Below are 19,728 nucleotides of genomic sequence, written 5' to 3'. Positions count from 1 at the left end.
GACCTCCTTATAAGGGTTTCTCTTCTACATGCTATTGGAGCTTGAGAAGAGAAGAGGCCCTCGCGCACTCCTCCTCCGCCGCCCGCCTCGCCACGCCTCGCCGCGCCGCGGGTTGCGGGATTGAGCCGAGCCGAGCTCACACCTATGCGCTTATTTTTGCCAGTCACTAACGGAGAGTTCTCTGACAGCTGGGCCACGATCTGAGACGTCGGATCGTGGGCTGTCACGGACTCGGACGTGGGTCGAGCCGATGTCTCTCCACGCGGTTGCGCCTATATAAGTGTGCGGTGTCTTCTAACCCTAACCGCCACAAACAGATCACATCTGCTCCCACGCGCACGCCCACCGTCGTTCCTTTGCTACTGCTACCGCTGGTGACTCCATCCCGTCCGTCGCGTACACGGTCGACGGGAGAGCAGGTCTCCGAAACCACGCCCTTCTGGTTCCTGTACTGGGTGAGGGGCGAATAGGTTTTTGGGCAGCGATTACGCGATTGCTCGCTTCCGATCGTCTACTTCCTCTACGTCTGCGTCGCCTTCATCATCACCATGTCCACCGACGTCGAACGTGACGCCGCCGAGAAAGTTGAAGACGACAAGAAGGCCGCCGAGGACGCCGCTGCTGCCACCAAAGCCGCGGCCTCTCCATAGCCTACTGGAGGGTATAACTCGTTTATCCCGCTCCTACTGTTTTCTGTTTTAGCCATGTTAGCGTTATACGTAGATCTTTCTGCAATTAGCGCAGTATGTGCTAGCTTGACTGAATATCAGTATGCGTTTATTTGTGTCAATGTCATGCTAGTGATTTACTCGTGGATTAATTTAATCGAGAAATTGCCTGTTTACTCAACATCTGGTTAATGGGGAACTGGCGGAATATCTATGTGAAACAACTGAGCCGAACGCGAAGCAGTGGATATTCTCCATGTTGGACTCGGTATCGCATGCAACACTTACCCGGTTGGCAGTGACACTATGGGTGATTTGATGGGCGAGGAGGAAGGCAATATATGATGAAATCTTTCAAAGCCCCTAGACCACTCACCAGTTCATCACACGTTTGATTTCCGAGCTTGAGATGTTACCAACCAACGCAAAGATAACACGAGGTGTGCAAATTCCAGCAAGGGTCAGACCAAAGGCTCCTCCGCCAGGTTTCTCGAAGGTCCATGTAGATGCTGCAGTATCAAGGGCTCATAACAAAGGAGCTGCCGCGACTGTTTGTCGAGATGACATGGGAAATTATGTTGGTAGTTCGGCGCTGGTGATAGAAGGGATAACCGATGAAGCAACTTTGGAGGCTATAGCGTGACCCAAAGGACTTGCTCTTGCAGAAGATTTGATGATCCACAATTTTATAATTGCATCGGACTCCAAGCAACGACATGGACAAAGCTAGCTGTGGAGGATACAATGCAATCATTAGCTTTTAATGTTTCCTTTACTTTCAAGGCAGAGCAACTAATCGCGACGCCGATAGGTTAGCCCAGTTTTCACATTCGCTGGATCGGAATCTATACACCTGGTTGATTCAACCTCATGATCCTTTTTTATTCCATTACACGTGGATTTCGATCCATAAAGGTTGGTTTATAACCCCTAAAAAAAGTACTCTGTACAATATACTGCTACTCCAGTACATATGCTCTGTCCCTTGTTGTGTTGTCAGGCAGACGCGCAGGCAGGTCCGCCTTTACCTTGCCGCCGGCCACCATCTCATTCTCGGTCTCCATTGCGCCGCTGTCCTCCAAGAACTCTCTCTTGTACCTGTACCGCATGGCCACCCACACGAAGAGCGCCATGTTGGCCACGGTGAGGAGCAGCAGGAACGCGTAGTAGTAGTCGAGGTGCGAGTCATTGAGGTTGTCGCCGATCCAGCTCCCCCCGGTAGTGGTGGCGGTGGCCCGGTCGACGAGCGTCACGAGCAGGCTGTTGAGGAAGTTCCCGACGCCGAGCCCGCTGGTGAAGAAGGTGGTGCCGAGGCTCCGCATCCCCTCCGGCGACTGGTCGTAGAAGAACTCGAGGATGCCCACGGAGTTGAACACGTCGCCGACGCCCAGCAGCACGTACTGCGGCAGCATCCAGAAGACGCTCATCGGCACCGTGTCGTGGGGGCCGCGGGCGGCGCGCTCCCGGATCACGCGCATGCGCCGGACCTCCACCAGGCAGGCGCAGGCCACGACGAGCGCCTGCAGCGCGCAGCCGACGCCGAGGCGCTGCAGGAGGGTGATGCCGCGCGGGTTGCCCGTGCGCCGCCGGGCCAGCGGCACCAGCACGCGGTCGTAGATCGGGATCGAGATGAGCATGGAGATGGTGACGAAGCTGCCGAGGGACGCGGCCGGGATGCGCACGCCGCCGACGGAGCGGTCCAGCGTCGTCCCTTGCTTCACGAACAGGGTGTTCACCTGCGCCCAGATGGTGCATGGCACCAGGGTAACCAGCCACACCACGATCATGCCGGCGATCAGCTTCACCTCCTCGACCTCGGTCACCGTGCACGCCTCACGCTCACGGATCGCCGCCTTGTCCAAGAACCTGAAGTTACCCTCCGTGTGGAGCAGAAGCCGCTTCCCGGCCGCGGCGTACCACGCCTTGTCATGCTCGTGCAGCTCGCCGGTGAGCGGGCATCCCCGGTTCGCGTACGCCGCCCTGAGCACCCTGCCGATCAGCCTCGCCGGGCCGGCCGCCGTGCTCCGCGTGACCGGCTTGTGCCGGTAGAACGGCGTGCCCACGTAGAAGAGCACGAGGGACAGGGCGAGGCCGACCGTGGGGATCGTGTACCCGACGCCCCAGCCGACCTCCTCCTGCACGTAGACGAGGACGAGCACGGCGACGAGGCCGCCGGCGAAGGAGCTGAACAGCCACCAGTTGAAGAAGGAGGCCTTGACCTCGCGCTCCCGGGCGTCGAAGTCGTCGAACTGGTCTGCGCCGAACGTCGAGATGTTGGGCTTGGTCCCGCCCGCGCCGACGGCCATGGTGTAGAGCGCCGCGTACAGGAAGGCGACCTGCTGCCGCGTCGCCGGGGCGCAGTCGCCGCCCGCCGTGCACTGCGGGTGCAGCGGCTTCAGGGAGACGGCCAGGGTTATCAGAACCATGCCCTGCAACAACATGAATCATCCGACATTTACTAACCACAAAATTTTCCCTTTTCCTCATACTCTTTGAAAGAAAAATGGTGAAATTTTGCTTGTTTTTTTACTGCATGTTGAATCTTCCATTTTGAATCACAAGCGGAACACTTTAGCTACATTTCAGTCAGCTGACTTTTTATTTTCTGGTCAGTCAATTTTCTGTTCGTTGGATCATGCTACGAGATCTGTGCTGGTTTCATTTTTTTCTGTTTAATTCTGTTGTTGGGCTGGGCTGCAAGGAATCGATTGGCGCATTGTTTTGCTTAGTCAAATCGGTACCGGCCGACTTCTTTGTCTTGGTTGCGCCCGTTTAATTCTAGGCAGCATACTTTCTTTTTCCTTTTTTATTTCCTTTATTGGTTATAATTTTTTTAGGGGGGGTGGGGGTTGGCTGGGTGTAATTATATACACACAAATACTATATAATATGTGCCAAAATTTCATGATTATATGATTATTTTTGCATATTACGATAATATGCAATTTCGGTGTAAAGTTGTGTGTAAGTTTTTTTTAATCCTCTTCTTAAAGGAAATACATTATTTTAGTTACACTATGTGTAAATTATAGTAGAATGCAAAAAATGCAAACTATGGACGACGGTTTGGTGTAGAAGGATTGTTGTGCATCGTTCACAGTCGCACGTCGCATGTAGCTGCTGGGATCGTAGAAAAGTGGTGGTGACAACCCATGATTGGCGTCGATAGTGGTGCAACTCGAGCATCCGGTCTCGAGCTCTAGGATGAAGGCCTAGGTCTGACCTAAGTTGGTTAAACCTGGCAATGGCGATATTTTTACGTCGTTACCTTGTTAAAGTCATTGCTCAGATATGATCAGACTGGTTCTTCAAGGTGAAAACTTATATTTTGACTTTGGGTGGCTAGATCCTGAAAGCGTTGTTGTTGAAGAACCTCGGCGTCTTTGTGGTGTTATGAGATGGTCTGTACGGATAAGGCCATTATTGTAGCTTGCAATCACGAATCTGATCGCTTTGAGTATTATTTTTTCTCATCTAGGCTTAGCTTTGGTCTTAATGACTTTCGTAATGCCCATTTTAAGCCAATAAAATTCACCGTTTTGTCCAAAAAATATTACTATTATTAATGTTTGTACTAAGATATACTATGAATACTACCAGTTCCGTCTCAAAATCTAAGACATTTTCATAGTGTAGTTCTTAGCATTATTGTCATGGACGGTGACACATGTGAAGGGTTTTCCAGCCGTACTATAAATCTTGGTTCTGGATTGGCATGGACATGATAGCCTTTTTGCCATGCTTTGGGTACAGCGATCGGCATACGCCTTGTGTGATGGACGCCGGTGGGGCCGCCGTACGTGTAGCGCAGAAACAGGATAAGCAAAGCAGAGTAGGACTAAGCTTTCGCCCACGCCTCCCAGCCGAAAGATTCCGAAATCCAAATGCGTTTTTCTTCTCCGGTCGTAATCCTAACCGTCATGACAAAACACTAGTCCTGGTTGGTCGGCCTGAGCTGACAACGATTGTCCGTAAGAATCTTCTACTGCCGGCGTCGGGCTCTGACTGACTTGTCTCTCCGGCGAGTTTCAGACATGGTGTGGTTCTCGAATAGCCGCCGCTAGCGTGGTAATTTCTGGTACGTTTTCTACTGCAGTGCCTTGTTCGAGTCATCACTCATCAGAGTTACTAGTTTACTACTACTACTGATGTGCTGTGAGTGAAACCATGTCTGAGGATGAGCTCTCAGTGTCAATGATGCGTTGTGGCTTGTGAAACATACTGGATTGCGGATCAAATTGGGCTCCACTGGACTGAAGATCAATCGGGGAGATGGTACTGACCGAGAGGTAGACGAGGGAGGAGACGGTGAAGGTCCAGAAGCGGCCGAGGAAGGCGTCGGCGACGTAGGCTCCGGCGATGGGCGTCATCCACACCGTGCCCGTCCAGTTGTTGACGCTGCGCACCGACGGCACCGTCTCCTGCCGCATCTGCGTCGTCAGGTACACCACCAGGTTCGACGCCACCCCGTAGAACGCCATCCGCTCGAACGCCTCGTACCCTGCGTCCATCCATATATATGCGCGCGGCGCGGGTTCATCAGAAGGAGGTCGATCCATGGCGGGCGGAGCCTGGTACTGTACTGACCACTCACCGACTAGGAAGGAGCAGGCCTTCCAGCGGCCGGTCCGGGCGGCGACGACCGGCCGGCCGCGGAGGTCGACGGAGCCGTCCTTTGTGAACTCCGGCTTGAGCTCCTCCATCGATGGCCGATCGGACGATGTATGCTGTAGGCTCTAGTGCGTGCCTCGTGGTGTGTCGAAATGGGCTTGGCTGGAGCAAAATGATTAGAGTTTTTATGGAGTGGCGGATGGCTACTTGCTTCACCTCCGCCTTTGGCACGTGTCGTTATCAGGAAAATGCTAAACTTACGGGAGATTACCTCCACAATTGGATCCCTCAAAAACTATCTATGCATCGGCGGCCGTGTCACGAAATTGCCATCCAACTAGCCCCTTTATGGGACACCTCAAATTCAATCTACACATGAAAGAGATATGAAGAGGCCCGGACGTGCCCAATATGTAAGACTGACAGCCGGGACCCATGCAAAAAGCCATGTGTCCATCGGGCGCCTCCTCCAATTCGGTGAGGACGTATTCATGAAGCAGCTCTGGTGCGCCGCCTGAGAGGTCAAACACAGTTATTTAAGCCGGACAGTGAGGCAACCCTAGCCTCGTCGCCATTCTCCTCCTCTCGCTTCCGTCCACGCCGCCGCTGCTCCCTCCTCTTCCTCTCTCACTTCCAATTTGAGCTCGTCTTCTGCCAGCCGCCGCGGTCCGCTCCAAGGTGACGTACTACAAGCTGCTGACTCTGGAGCGTCGGGCGGAGATCCATGCGAAGATGCGCGTTATTGAGGCACACTGCACCATGCTATGGTCGGCCTGCCTCCAAACTCCCAGGAGGAGGAGGCGCCAGACAAGGAGATGGAAGAGGTGGAGGTGTCAGAGGAGGAGCCTACGTCGGACGAGGAGGTGGCGTCAATGATGGAGCAGGCCGAATTCAGCAATGGGGGAAGTGTTGATGGAGTTCGAGCTCGCCCAAGCGAAGGAGGCGATGGAGCAGCAGGCCATCCTCGAGTCCATCCAATATGAGGCGACGGTGGCGACGAACTGCCACTTCATCCACGAGGCGAAGGCGGACATGAAGCATGAGCAGCTTTTTGCGGACGAGAAGGACGAGGACGAGGAGTCAGCATTTCGCCCGGCTGTCAATGACGACAAGGCCGGCGGTTCCGGCAAGGAGGTCATCGACATATGCGATGACAAGTAACTAGTTTGCTAGTTTATTTTATATAGGTGGATCAAATGGTTGTCGCTGAAAATGAGGATTTGAAATAAAGAATGTGGTTAGAATGTGTGAGAAATGAGGGGTGATCAGGCTTGTCCGTCGTACGCATCCGCGGACATTTAGAAGCTCACTTTTTCTAAATACGGTTGTAAATGCTCTTACCAGGTGGATATATAAAAGTTATTCTTCATCCGAGGTAATTTTACGATCACTTCCTAAATAAATTACGTTTAGGATATAAATAATTGCATGCATATTGATTCAATATGTAAAATTTGGTATAAAAAAGCAAAAATATAGGTTATAAGACCAGAAAAATCACATTTTATGTATGTTTACATTATGTTTTTACATTCGTAATTTTACGTAATATAAAATATTTTTTACGGCGAGTACATATTTTCTTATGTTCTCTTTTTATGTACAAAATAAGACAAAATTTACGAAACGTAAAAATACGGTGCCTTGATGTCAAAATAGAGAGGGGGTGAAGAATAACTATTCCTCACCCAGGGTGACGAATATATATATATATATATATATATATATATATATATATATATATATATATATATATATATATATATGACGGCAGTTTGAGACACCTAGGTGCCCAGGCTCCTAGCCTTTCGACCGCTCGATTGCATTTAGATGCGTGTTCATGTATTACATTACAATTGACTGATTTGGAAATAATTATGCAGAATAACTACCATAAATATGAACCATTAGTAGCATGCAAGGCTATAATTATGTAGTAGTAGCAAATAGGAAAGAGAATTCCACGCATGGCAACATTCCATATTTGACAGCTATTAATAGAAATAGGAGAGACACAAATAAAAAATTAATGCGTATGAAGACATTTTTCATATATATATATATATATATATATATATATTAGTAAAAGGTACGTTGTACTCATCCGTGGAAATGTTTTTTTTTACAATAGAAATACAATATATTACGTATATGAGACCATGGGTATGACCCGGTCTTAATTTTTTTTAAATGCCATATACCTTGGAAATTAATTCATTAGAAACAGACATACGAACATCCATTTGGTATAACCATAGATATATCCAATATATACCTAATAGGTATATATGTACAATTTGGACATTAGGGTATACGATAAATTGGGTAAATAAATAGGAGGTATGTTTCACTCTTATCGCCGTAAGGTATATTGTAGCGTGGGTATCATACATTAGTCATATGATATATTGAATATATATTAGAAACATACATACGAACAAAATGTAACAGTTCCAAAAATAAATTATTAAATATATATAGGTATCTGCGTATATATATAATTTCGTTGGTAGGTATTAGATACCCGTATTAGGAAACAAAAATACACGTATTAGACACCCGCGACAGTTCAAAACAAATCAACATTAATACAATTTATTATATGGCAAGTCTTGCATGTCTAATATTTAAAAGAAAAAAATAAAATGTAAGCATGGAAAGTCTTGCATGAAGAATAGTTAGGAAACAAATTAAATATACCACGGTTTCCAAAACAATCAAGGTGCCTGGGCACCTAAGTGCCCCATCTATATATATATATATAGTGCACCCGTCTAATTCATGCACCAAATGCACAGGTGCTGAATAAGCCATTGGGTAGAGGGAGACCGTCTGACTTAAGAAACCGATAGTTGGTAATCAACCCGCACTCCATATGTCATGTTCTCACTCTCCCATCAATAATTGTGTCAAATGTTTTTGAACCAATTGTTTCAAAATTGTTTTCACTGGCATCTTTGTATTTATGAGAACTGTAAAACAAGATCAATGTAGTACTCCCTCCGTCCTAAAATTTTTGTCTTAGATTTGTCTAAATACGGATGTATGATACATCTGTATCTAGACAAATTTAAGACAAGAATTTTGGGACGGAAGGAGTATATGTTTACAAAATTATTATTATTATTATGCTTTTTGAAACATGACTACAAACATCTGCCTTCCCTCCCTAGACATGTACGTGCTTATGACCAGTACATCAAGTTTTGAGTAAAGTTTAAAACAAGAAAAAAAATCAAAAATACTCAGCAATGATTTTGTTTCAAATATCTCATCAAGACAAAGATGACAGTCAAAACGGATCCATAATCGAACATTCAATTCAATATATTACTCCCTCCATCCCATAATGTAAACTTTTTTGACACTACACGTCAAAAAACGTCTTACATTATGGGACGGAGGGAGTACTTTTTATGTTTTAGCCAAAATATTAAGAATACAGGTTTGCTAGTGGGAGTGAACGATGTGAATTATGGGTTGATTTTATAAAGTGAAGGGTTATCTCTGCAAAAATGATACAGTCTAAGGGCATCTCCAAAGCGGTAAGTGTCGTGGTTCTAAGTCTGACAGTAATGTAGGGGGGTAAGTATGGAGAGGCAAGATCTTAGCTATGGAGAAGTTGTAAGCACACGAGGTTTACGAGTTCAGGCCCTTCTCGGAGGAAGTAATAGCCCTACGTCTCGGAGCCCGGAGGCGGTCGACTGGATTATGCGTGTATGAATTACAGGGGTGCGAACCCTTTACACTGAGGAGGGGGGTGGCTTATATAGAGTTCGCCGGACCCCTCCGGCCCTCAGTTGTGCAGGGTTTTAAATACATTAAGGTCGGGCGTTACTGGTAACGCCCCTAATAAAGTGTTATGATGACCATAAAAGCTACTTAATAACTGACTGTTAGCGTGCGGAGTGCCTTTAGGTCTCCTAGCCGTCGAGTGGTTTGGTATTGGTCAAGTGATTGCTTCTTGGTCGAGTGTCTTCGAGTCTGTCGAGTGGAACACCTCCAAGTCGATTGGAAGGTGATTTCTTCTTGAGATGTCCTTGGGTAGGGCAGCTGGGACAGGTCCATGACCCTACCCTAGGTACATAGCTTCATCATTAGCCCCCGAATGGATCGAGGTTTGAGTGGGAAAGGGGTTGAGCACTTCTCCGACTCATTTTTCATGTCATGAGCATATCTTGTTTCGGATCAATGAACCTGAGTGATGACAGCAACTTCCTTTTCAGTCGCCTTGATCCATTCTTAGTTTGTTGTCGAGTGAGTTTCTTTACTTGAAAGGCTCCGAGTGATGGTGTGGAGGAGATCTTCGGTCTGACAAGTTGTTCTGCTGCCCGCAGATTTCGCAGGATCCGAATTTTGGGAAGCGCGCGGGACGGGGGAGGCCGTAGTAATCAGATGGGATAGGGCGGAGCCGCCTCGATCCCCGCACCACCTTTTTCGCCACGTATCGCGCGCGCGATTGTTACGGGATTTGACAGGACCACCCGGGCCTACCAGTCAGCCACTCGGAAGCGGCCTCATATAAGGTGTCGGACCGGGGTCTCTTGAACAGTGTGTCTCCATTATCTCTTCTCCTCTTCAGGCTCCTTCGTCGCGCTCGCGCTCGCTCTCGCCCCAGCGCCACCGCTCCATACGCGTCTCGCCGGCGATGATGGGGAAGGAGAAGACGGTGGCTCTGGAGTGGGCGAAGAAGGCGACGGAAAAGGGAAAGGGGAAGGCGATCAGTCGGGGTGGATCTTCCTCGCAAACCGGCCTACCGAAGGGCTGGATCCAGGGCGACTGGATCCGCTCGACGATCACCCAAGAGGACCTCGACGACCTAGCCGAAGGAGGGCTGATCCCCCATGAATCGGCGCGGCTTCCGGGGAAGGAATCCGAGCCGCAACCTCGGGAGGGTGAGCGCGTTCTCCTTGCCACCCACGTCGACCGTGGATTTTCCTTGCCTCCTCACCCTTTCTTTCGGGGATTTCTGAACTTCTTTGGGGCACAACTCCACCACTTCACTCCCAACACAATCGTTTATCTCGCTGCTTTCGTTTCTTTGTGTGAGAACTTCCTGGGTTGTCAGCCTCACTGGGGTCTTTTCAAGAACATTTTCACTTGTCGCTCTTAGACGGTGAAAAAGGCCAATCCGAGTGACGAGAGAACTCAAGTGATTCAGATGTGTGGGGGTCTTGGTGTTCAGATGAGAGGGAAAAGTTCCTTTCCGGCCATGATTCTTTCCGACTCGGTTCGCGGATGGCATTCGACCTGGTTTTACTGCAAGGACCAGTCGACTGGCCTCCCTCCTTTTACCATGGACCGAGTGAGGAAACCCTCCTCTTTGAAGGTGCTCCCGGAGGAGAAGGCGCAGGTGAGGGTGCTGGTCGAGCGAGTGGTCCAGCTTATCCGTGACGGGGTCACCGGTATGGATCTCTTGGAGGTCTTCCTCCAGCGGCGCATCCAGCCTCTTCAAGCTCGAGACCATCCGATGTGGATGTATTCGGGTCTTGACGACTCCACTTGGATTCACCCGGAGGAGGTCGATGACGACACACTGGAGAAGTGGCTGTCGGGCATGACCAAAAACAAGGACAACCCTAGGGGAGCCAGGAGATTTCCTCCATTCGACCAGTCCCATGTACCAGAGAAGGTCCGATTCCGAGCTTTTGATTGTAATCTAAATTCACTCGCGCAGCTGTCTATACCGCGTCGACTGACTTTATTCTTCCTGCTTTCTTTCAGGCCCTTATCGAAATGTATTCAATGCCCAATGGAGAGCAAGAGCAAGATCTGGAAGGAGAGGCGAGCGGCGGCGACAGTGGCGAATGGACTTCTGACGGTGAAGGGGACGGAGGAAGCGACGACTCAAGTGATGAAGAAGAAGTCGAGTCGCCTCCTCGCAGGGAGAGGCGATCCAAGCTTGACCAAGAATGACCGAGTGCCGGCGAAAAGGCGACTGCCCAGGCTGGTCAGTCTTCAAAGCATCCTCGGATCTCTTCACCAACCCCGACCGAAAAAGCGCCAAAGCATCCCAAAGTTGCAGAGCCGAAGACTCGGAAGGCGTTGCCGAAGATTAAGATTGACATCCCCGTCGCTTCTGCGTGAGTGTCTCCCTTTGTATTCACTCGACGCCCCGTGCCATTTGTTTTTCTTGTTTTAACCAGACGAGCTTTGGAACTGGCAGCGCTGCTACTTCCAGGACCTCAGCTTACAGGGACGAGGATGAGGTAATGGAGGATGTGGTCACTTCCAATCTGGGTATGATTTCTGCCATTCTGTCTTTATTTGGTTGACTCAACTGCAATGTGCACCATTGGGTGATGTGATTTTGGCGATTGAACTTTGCATAGCTCCCAACATTATCGACCTCCCCGATGATGATGAAGAGTCCGAGAGGCCTTTGACGAGGCAGAATAGACAAGCTCCTGCAAGCAAGGTGCCACAGTCGACGCCGAGGGCGGAACCAGTCGTTCAGGACACTGGCGACGCCAATCGGGGTTCTGTTACCTTCGTCGTGCCACTGTCGAGTGCCTTGCCTTCTTCGTCGACTGCTCAGGCCCCTGTCGACCCACCTTCAGTTTTTGCGACCCATCATGTCCCAGAGGACAAAATGAATGCTGCCAAGGAAGCCATACGCCAGGCGGGCATCATGATGGAGAAGATGAAGACGGTGCGGGACGCCAGTCAGGCCGCCTACGACGCCAGCTCGGCTCTCCAAAGCAACGTTCAGGTTAGTTGGTCACCGCTTGTTCTGTTAGGACATGCTATCTGAAGACTCTTTCCAAAAATCTTTGCATCTGTACACCCACTGGGTGCGTCGATTGAATTTTTGAACTAGTAGGGGCACGCTGAGTGCACCCACTGGGTGTAGTCCCCGAGACTACGGTGGACTGCTGGCAGTCGACTGTAGTCTTTGTATTTTGTCGAGTGTAAACCGAACTGGTAGTTTGTCTCTTCCACTCGGTCTAGTCGAGTGGGATCAGAACCGGTGGGGGCACGCCAAGTGCACCCACTGGGTGTAGTCCCCGAGACCGCGGTCGACTGCTGGCAGTCGACTGTGGTTTGAGTTCTTCTTTCTCTCCCCCTTTTTTTTACTCCCTGCACTCGACTCCGGCGGGCCGGTCGAGTGGGATCAGAACCGGTGGGGGCACGCAAAGTGCACCCACTAGGTGTAGTCCCCGAGACTATGGTGGACTGCGGGCAGTCGACCGTAGTCTTAGTACTTATTGTCTTTGTCGTTTTTCGCTGTAAAATAACTTCTCCTCTTTGATTTCAGAAATCTTGTGATCTTGGAGCTCGCTTCGCTGACTTGGAGAAACAGCAGATCCAACTGAACCTTGACTTGGAGCTGGCCAAGACAGACCTGCAAAAGGCCAAGGATGGTGCCAATGGTAAGACGAGTTTGTCGACTGGTTTGTCTTAGGCTTGAGTACCCTTCTGCTCTTTCTGAATCAAGCGTCATTTCTTTGCAGAAAAACTGAAAGAAGCTCTGGCGAAGAAGGATCAGGATTTGGCTGCTGCTCGAAAGGAAGCTGACGACAGAACCACTCTGGCTGAACAGAAACTGGCTTTGGTCGGCCAGTTGGAAGAAGAGAATACCAAGATGAAATCTGCTCTGAACGAAGCCAACAAGGAGTGCACGCGCTTGAAGAAGGACAATCTCAACCTGTACGAGAAGATGGAAGGCATCGCTCGTAGGAGGGACGATCTGGAGAGCTATCTGAGGAGCCTTGCCAAGAAGTTGTTCATCAAGCTTGAAGGTGCACATTGTGTTCCGACTGATTTTTTTTGTGTCGACTCAGCGTACGAAAATTGACTTATCCTTGGATCATGAATGCAGAGTTTTGCCAGAACTTCGAGGAGGAGACTGCGCGGATTGAGCCAGGTTTGGACCTAATCAATTCTCCCGTGAAAGATGAAACTGCCATGAATCTGCTCCGACTGGAATCCCGCATCGACGGTGTTGTGGACTACTTGGCTCGACTGAAGGTCGCCATGTCACGGATCGACCCGGCACTTTGGCCAGAGGCCACGCTCCAGAATGATCTTGAGTCCCTGATGACTCGACTTAACGAGATCCCTGACCGAGTGCAGGAGTGGAAGAAATCTTCTGCCCGGTGTGGTGCTGATGTGGCTCTGTCTTTGGTTCGTGTCCATTGCAAGGAGGTGCGACAAGATAAGCTGGCAGCAATCAAGGTCGCCAACACCTAGAAGCATGACTTCCGATCTTTTATGGAGACTTTCATCGCTGCAGCCACTCGGATCGCCGACGGCGTCGACCTAGACGAGTTCGTCGAGCCTGCTAGTCCTCCTCCCGCGGAGTGAACAAACTTTTATGCCTCACCTTAAATTTGCCTCGGAATGCCGAGTGGTTTTTGTAACCGTTAAACTCTTTTGGGCTGAATGCCCGAGCACTTCGATCTGTGGTCCGGAACCTTTAGGATTTATCTGAACTTGGTTTATCGTTGAATATCTTCATGAATCCCCCATCGAGTGGAACTCGTTCTTCATTCGAGACAAGTTTTGTATTTGTGGCGCTGCTCCGAAGGAGAAGGTAGCAGTCGACTTGCACCTCGTCGTCCTTGCGGGTCGGCGATGGAGCGCGCATTGTATTTGTGGCGAAGCTCCCAAGGAGAAGGTGGCAGTAGACCTGCACCTCGTCGTCCTTGCGGAGTGGGATAGAGCGCACGTTGTATTTGTGGCGAAGCTCCCAAGGAGAAGGTGGTAGTCGACCTGCACTTCGTCGTCCTTGAGGATTGAGATGTGTTTCGTACTTAGGCGAGTACTGGACTGCAGCTAAGCCCCCGAGCGGGAGGGTCGCTCACCACTTGGTAGGATTTTCAAATACTTAGGCGAGTACTGGACTGCAGCTAAGCCCCCGAGCGGGAGGGTCGCTCACCACTCGATAGGATTTTCAAATACTTAGGCGAGTACTGGACTGCAGCTAAGCCCCCGAGCGGGAGGTTCGCTCACCACTCGGTAGGATTTTCAAATACTTAGGCGAGTACTAGACTGCAGCTAAGCCCCCGAGTGGGAGGGTCGCTCACCACTCGGTAGGATTTTCAAATACTTAGGCGAGTATTGGACTGCAGCTAAGCCCCCGAGTGGGAGGGTCGCTCACCACTCGGTAGGATTTTCAAATACTTAGGCGAGTACTAGACAGCAGCTAAGCCCCCGAGTGGGAGGGTCGCTCACCACTCGGTAGGATTTTCAAATACTTAGGCGAGTACTGGACTACAGCTAAGCCCCCGAGTGGGAGGGTCGCTCACCACTCGGTAGGATTTTTAAATACTTAGGCGAGTACTGGACTGCAGCTAAGCCCCCGAGTGGGAGGGTCGCTCACCACTCGGTAGGATTTTCAAATACTTAGGCGAGTACTAGACTGCAGCTAAGCCCCCGAGTGGGAGGCCGGCTCACCACTCGGTAGGATTTTCAAATACTTAGGCGAGTACTGGACTGCAGCTAAGCCCCCGAGTGGGAGACTGGCTCACCACTCGGTAGGATTTTCAAATACTTAGGCGAAACAGGTTCGCAGCTAAGCCCCCGAGTGGGAGGCTGGCTCACCACTCGGTAGGATTTTCAAATACTTAGGCGAAACGGGTTCGCAGCTAAGCCCCCGAGTGGGAGGCTGGCTCACCACTCGGTAGGAAATTATTTTTACAAACTTAGGCGAAATGGATTCGCAGCTAAGCCACCCACTGGGGGATTTCTCACGCAAACAAAAACAATAACAATCACTGGGAAAATTATAACGCTCTTGTCTTTGATAAATAAACTACAGGAGTTTTTCTTATTACATCTCATCCGAGTGAGAATTCAAGTATAAAAGGGGCGGAGTAGCTCCGCATTCCAGGCTCGTGGCTCATCAATCTGGCGATCGACATTATAGAGGTGGTATGCTCCATTGTGGAGGACTCTGGTGACTATGAAGGGGCCTTCCCAAGTAGGAGTGAGTTTGTGTGGTTTCTGTTGATCCACTCGGAGGACTAAGTCTCCTTCTTGGAAGGCTCGACTCTTCACATTTCTGGCATGGAATCGACGCAAGTCTTGCTGATAGATGGTCGATCGGATCATGGCCATTTCTCTTTCTTCTTCCAGGAGGTCTTCTGCGTCCTGCCGGGCTTGTTCTGCTTCATCTTCAGAGTAGAGCTCGACTCGGGGGGCGTTTTGAAGCAGGTCACTCGGCAAGACTGCTTCGGCTCCGTAGACCAGAAAGAATGGGGTTCTTCCGGTCGATCGGTTCGGGGTTGTCCTCAATCCCCAAAGGACTGATGGAAGCTCGTTGACCCATGCACCTGCTGCATTCTTGAGATCGCGCATCAATTGAGGTTTCAGTCCTTTGAGAATTAGGCCGTTTGCTCTTTCCGCTTGTCCATTCGACTGGGGGTGAGCGACCGAAGCGTAGTCGACTCGTGTGCCCTGAGAGGCGCAAAAGGCCCTGAATTTGTCGGAATCGAAGTTTGACCCATTGTCAGTGATGATGCTGTGCGGAACTCCATATCTGAATATCAACTCTCTGATGAAACTGATAGCGGTGCAAGCATCAAGATTCTTGATAGGCTTAGCTTCAATCTATTTGGTGAACTTGTCGACTGCTACTAGCACATGAGTGAAGCCGTTCCTGCCTGTTCTCAGTGGTCCAACCATGTCCAGCCCCCAAACAGCGAAGGGCCAGGCAAGTGAAATGGTTTTCAGGGCTGACGCGGGCTTGTGCGACATATTGGAGTAATACTGACATCCTTCACATTTGTCGACTATCTCTTTGGCCATTTCATTGGCCCTTGGCCAGTAGAATCCCGCTGGTATGCTTTAGCCACAATGGTCCGAGAGGACGCATGATGACCACAGGTCCCCGAGTGGATATCATCAAGGATCATCTGACCTTCTTCTGGTGTTATACACTTCTGACTGACTCCAATCGCGCTTTCTCTATACAACTATCCCTTTATGACTGTAAAGGCCTTGGATCGACGGACGATCTGTCGAGCCTCTTCTTCGTCCTCTGGGAGTTCTTTCCTTAGGATGTACGCGATGTACGGTATTGTCCAGTCGGGAGTGATGACCAAGACTTTCATGATCAGGTCGACCACAGCTGGAACTTCAACTTCAGTCGGATCCGTGGCACTTTTTGGCTGCGGGGCCTCTTCAGTGAAGGGATCCTCCTGAACTGATGGTGTGTGGATGTGTTCCAAAAACACATTGCTGGGAATGGCTTCTCTTTTGGAACCTATTTTTGCCAAACCATCCGCTGCTTGATTTTTCAGTCGGGGTATGTGATGAAGCTCTAACCCCTCGAATTTATTCTCCAGCTTTCTCACTGCGTTGCAATAACCATTCATGGCTGGACTTCTGACATCCCACTCCTTCATCACTTGATTAACCACCAAATCTGAGTCGCCATAGACCATGAGGCGACGGACGCCGAGTGAAATGGTCATGCGCAACCCATATAAAAGTGCTTCATATTCTGCCTCGTTATTGGAGGAATCAAAGTGGATTTGAAGAACATATCTGAGCTTATCTCCTCGGGGGGATACCAACACCACCCCGGCACCGGAACCATTCAGCATTTTGGAACCGTCGAAGAACATGGTCCAATGCTCCGAGTGAACCTGAGTCGGCAGTTGCTGTTCAATCCACTCGGCGACGAAATCTGCTATTGCCTGGGACTTGATAGCTTTCTTTGCCTCAAACTTGATATCTAGAGGAAGGAGTTCAATCGCCCATTTTGCCACTCGACCAGTTGCATCTCTGTTATGCAGGATCTCTGACAATGGAGCGTCGCTGACGACTGTAATGGAATGATCAGAGAAGTAGTGAGCAACTTTCTTTGTGGTCATATAAATCCCATATACAAGCTTCTAATAGTGAGGATATCTTTGCTTCGATGGGGTCAAAACTTCAAAAATATAATACACTGGGCGCTGAACTTTGAAGGCTTTTCCTTCTTCTTCCCGCTCGACCGTCAGTACCGTACTGACGACTTGTCCCGTGGCTGCGATGTAAAGTAGCAAAGGCTCTTTGCTGATTGGGGCAGCAAGCACCGACTGGGTGGAGAGCAGAGCTTTGAGCTCTGCAAACGCTGCATCAGCTTCAGGAGTCCACTCGAACTTGTCTGACTTCTTCATCAATCGGTAAAGAGGCAATGCCTTTTCACCTAGACGAGAGATGAATCGACTTAAAGCGGCCAAGCAACCAGTAAGCTTTTGGACGTCGTGCACTCGCACAGGACTTTTCATTCGAAGTATAGTACCGACTTTTTCCGGATTTGCGTCGATTCCCCGTTCGGAAACGAGGAAACCGAGTAACTTTCCGCCAGGAACTCCGAATGTGCACTTTGATGGATTAAGCTTGATGTCATACCTCCTGAGGTTGGCAAAGGTTTCAGCAAGGTCAGTCAGCAGGTCGGAACCCTTCCATGACTTGACCACAATATCATCCATGTATGCTTCCACATTCCGACTGATTTGAGTGAGCAAACACTTCTGAATCATCCTCATGAATGTGGCTCCGGCATTCTTGAGGCCGAACGGCATGGTAACATAACAGAAACACCCGAATGGAGTGATGAAAGCTGTTTTGATCTCGTCAGGTCCATACAGACGGATCTGATGGTACCCGAAATAGGCGTCTAAAAAAGACAGTCGCTCACATCCCGCAGTCGAGTCGACTCTGGTCGATGCGGGGGAGAGGAAAATGATCTTTCGGGCAGGCCCGATTGATATGTTTAAAGTCAATGCACATGCGAAGTGACTTGTCCTTCTTGGGGACCATGACAACGTTGGCGAGCCACTCGGAGTGGTAGATTTCTCGGATGAACTCCGCTGCTAAGAGCTGAGCCACCTCCTCATCAATATCCTTTCTCTTCTGGACGGCGGACCGTCGGAGATGTTCTTTGACAGGCTTTACTTTTGAGTCGACTCGTAGGCGATGCTCAGCTAGCTCCCTGGGAACATCTGGCATGTCAGAAGGCTTCCATGTGAAAATGTCCCAGTTCTCACGGAGGAACTGGATGAGCGCTTCTTCCTATTTGGAGTCGAGTGTTGTTGAGATATGAGTTGGAGCAGCGCTGGGATCGGTCGGGTGGATGTGAGCTGTCTTCGTTTCGCCAGACGACTGAAAAGCTGATTCTATAGCAGGCTTCTTGGCTCGCAACAAATCACTCGGGTCTGCAGTCTTCTGGTATTCCTGCAGCTCCACCACTGCCATCTGAGCATCAGCGATCTTTGAACCTTTCTGAAAACATTCTTCTGCTTTCTTCTGATTGCCCGTAATAGTGATCACACCTTTGGGACCAGGCATCTTCAACTTGAGATACACATAACATGGTCGAGCCATGAAGCGTGCATAAGCCGGCCTGCCCAAAATAGCATGATACGCACTTTGGAAATCTACAACTTCGAACATCAAATTTTCTTTGCGGTAATTCTTGGAATCACCGAAAACCACATCAAGAGCAATCAGGCCGAGTGACTTAGCCTTCTTTCCAGGAATGACTCCATGGAAACTCATGTTGCTGGCACTGAGTCTGGACATCGGAATGCCCATCCCTTTCAACGTCTCAGCATACAATATGTTCAAACCACTACCACCATCCATCAAGACTTTGGTCAGTCGAGTGCCTTCAACAACTGGGTCGACCACCAAAGCTTGCCTCCCAGGGGTGGCAATGTGCGTTGGATGATCGGACTGGTCGAATGTGATGGCAGTCTGAGACCACTTCAGATAACTGGGTGTTGTCGGAGCAACCATATTCACCTGACGGTTGATAACTTTCAGTCGACTTTTGCTTTCAACATCAGCAAAAATCATCAGGGTGGAATTGACCTGGGGGTATCCATCGTCACTGTCTTCTTTGTCCTCAACTTTGTCCGACTCCTTTTCCTTATCTTTGGGCTGCTTGCCCTGGAACTGCTGGATCAAGAGCCGACACTGTCGAGTGGTATGTTTTGGGTAAATGAACTTACCCTCTTCATCTTTCTTGGTGTGGATGTGACATGGCAAATCCAACACATCATTTCCATCTTGGTCTTTAACTTTCTTGGGGTAAGGTCCTTTGGGTTTCCCCTTAAACTTTCCTTGAGTTACAGCCAAGGCTTCCCCAGGAGCAGCTGGCTCGGCTTTCCGCTTCTGTTTCCGATTGGAATTTCCTCTGGTTTCTTGAGCGACTGGCTTGAGCTTGCCACTCCTGAGTCGATCCTCATCTTCACCATTAGCGTACTTGGTGGCAATCTCCATCATCCGATTCAGAGACATATCTCCGGTTCGACCGAATTTTAGATTCAGTTCTCTGTACTTGACGCCTTCTTTGAAGGCACATACTGCTTGGTGGTCAGGCACATTCTCTACTGTGTGATGTAACGTGATCCATCTCTGGATGTAATCCCTCAAAGTTTCATTCGGCTTCTGCACGCAAGACCGCAGTTCCGTCAGCCCTGCCGGTCGCTTGCATGTTCCTTCAAATGTG

At 49.7% G+C, this 19,728-nt stretch overlaps 1 protein-coding gene across 1 annotated transcript; it reads right to left on the bottom strand.

Annotated features, from left to right (window-relative positions):
• Window positions 1-1,405: 1,405 nt before the first annotated feature.
• Window positions 1,406-5,465, bottom strand: LOC125521832 (protein NRT1/ PTR FAMILY 5.1-like). The gene is made up of 3 exons (XM_048686894.1): window positions 5,263-5,465; window positions 4,952-5,169; window positions 1,406-3,097 (listed from the first exon to the last, which is right to left on the bottom strand). The coding sequence occupies exons 1-3, from the start codon at window positions 5,369-5,371 to the stop codon at window positions 1,628-1,630; spliced, it is 1,797 nt and encodes a 598-aa protein (XP_048542851.1). The 5' UTR covers window positions 5,372-5,465; the 3' UTR covers window positions 1,406-1,627.
• Window positions 5,466-19,728: the final 14,263 nt, after the last annotated feature.

The sequence above is a fragment of the Triticum urartu genome, chromosome 7 (assembly GCF_003073215.2).
Source record: "Triticum urartu cultivar G1812 chromosome 7, Tu2.1, whole genome shotgun sequence".
In the NCBI taxonomy this organism is placed as follows: Eukaryota; Viridiplantae; Streptophyta; class Magnoliopsida; order Poales; family Poaceae; genus Triticum; species Triticum urartu.
The sequence above is the reverse complement of the archived record's forward strand: the minus strand, read 5'-3'. Positions and strand labels throughout refer to the sequence as shown.